This window comes from Formica exsecta, unplaced genomic scaffold (genome assembly GCF_003651465.1).
Source record: "Formica exsecta isolate Colony F162 unplaced genomic scaffold, ASM365146v1 scaffold871, whole genome shotgun sequence".
NCBI lineage: Eukaryota > Metazoa > Arthropoda > Insecta > Hymenoptera > Formicidae > Formica > Formica exsecta.
Window position 1 is genome coordinate 129,625 of NW_021853643.1, and position 1,862 is coordinate 131,486.

The window sequence follows — 1,862 nt, forward strand, 5'->3', positions numbered from 1 at the left end:
TGGAGGAGCGGCAGCTTGCTGCTGAAGTGACGACGATGCTGTGGTCACCGAAAATGGATCTTTTGGCAATTAGTAATGTGAAAGGTCAGTCTCTGAAAGCCGGCGTTTTAAAAAATGTGCCTGTTCAACATTAGGTAAAGTTAACTTTATCTTTCTTTTCTCTCTTTCTAGTTCTCTAGAAAAAGATCAGAAAATCAAACTTTCCAATTTGCATTAACACACACATTTACAAAAAGAAAAAAATGTCTTAGAACTTACTCAACAATTATTATCTTTAGCATGAAATATTCCAGGTGAAGTCGTCCTTCATAGGCTCACCTGGCAAAGAGTCTGGTTGTTGAGCCCTCAGGATGAATCTGATACAGTTGTCCATCTGGCATGGAGGCCCGATGGCAAGCTTCTCGCAGTATGCTATGAGATATCCAAACTATTCTGTCTCATTGATGTTGAAACTAAAAACATTATTCACAAAACTAAATTGCCAACAAACGAATCAATTGTCTGTGTTAAATGGTTGTCGCTGTCAGAATATGAAAATCAATTAGTGAATGATAAAACTAATGAACCTACAGGCGATTATCTGCCACCTCTGCCCAGTTTAATCAGAAGTTACAGCGCAGAGCCTGAACGCAAAGAATTTTTGTCTCACATTCTAGATATGCTCTTTGTATGTATCGTAAGACATAATACTACAGGATGTTTATGATTATATATATTTGAATAATAGTCACATACACATTTTCTTGCAGATCGGCCAGAAAAATGGCACAGTCTTAATGTACATTTTTGGTATGTTTTATTGTGGTATCATAAATATAGGCCATGGACCGATTGTACAAATTATAGGTGGATGTGGTGACCCAATATGGATTACGTGGAGAGACAATAATTGTATTAAAACAACTAGAGTATCCTGTTCCCTACTTGAGAAGAGCATAACATTTCTCAAGGTTTGTGGAATATAATGCACTTTATAATCACATTTATAACAAAAGTATTAGTGCAAAGAGTACTATTTCTCAAAGTATTATGTACAATAATTTGAAATGATGTTAAGAAGAGACATAGAATTATCAGAATATTATACATTTTATTCTCAGGTTGCACAAATTCAAGCTAATGTAGAATGTTTGAAAGACTATCTCTCACGTACTTTAATGGCCACTTGCGAAGCTTGGGAGACAATACTTTTGGAAATGGATGAAAAACTCACGCGATATGCGGAATCGAATCCACCTGGTAGTATGGCCGCAGACTTCTTAGAACTGTTAATGATCGGAATACCTACAAAGAATTTAGAACATTTTCTACTTCGGGATCTTACAGAGAAAGGGTTGAAAAAATTTGGGCATAGTATTGAGATGTGTTACAGTAATATACAGGTATTTATAGAAAATAGAATGTCATCTCTTTTAATTTAAATGCTGTGTATCGCGTTCCAGTTTTAAATGTTAAAATGACGATTATGTCTTTGCAGAAATTGGTCTCAAAAAATTTAACTAGCGTCGGTATGGCCTTAGTTTATCAGTTAGCCGAATTAAGAGGCATGGTAAGAGTAGGTGGCACGTACGAAGCGCTAGGGTTGCGCGACGAAACGCTCGTGACTAATGCCATTAATGAATCCGAGGCTTTCCTGGCAAAGTCATATGAAATTGAGCAAGTTATAGATCAGAGTATGCGCAATTACAAAGCATTTTTCCGGTATGATGTACGAATTACAAATCGAGTGATTAGTTAATTTAGTGTTGTTTATATTTAATTATTTTAATCGTTCTCGTTGCATTTATAGATGGTTGTACGTAGCTATTCTCCAATTAACAGATGAAAAAGCACCATCGGAAGTGAGCCGCGTAAGTCAGCAG

The 1,862-nt window shown here is 36.1% G+C and overlaps 1 protein-coding gene across 2 annotated transcripts in view; it reads left to right on the forward strand.

The window, feature by feature from the left end:
- The window catches only part of LOC115244834 (anaphase-promoting complex subunit 4), a 3,575-nt gene that overhangs the window by 152 nt on the left and 1,561 nt on the right, over positions 1-1,862 (forward strand). The window contains exons 2-7 of one of the 2 annotated variants that reach the window (XM_029822823.1): positions 6-84; positions 294-667; positions 750-950; positions 1,101-1,382; positions 1,478-1,701; positions 1,790-1,859. In XM_029822823.1, the coding sequence (XP_029678683.1) occupies positions 6-84; positions 294-667; positions 750-950; positions 1,101-1,382; positions 1,478-1,701; positions 1,790-1,859 (1,230 nt within the window). The remainder of the gene's footprint in view (positions 1-5; positions 85-293; positions 668-749; positions 951-1,100; positions 1,383-1,477; positions 1,702-1,789; positions 1,860-1,862) is intronic. The other variant, XM_029822824.1, reaches the window with a different exon arrangement.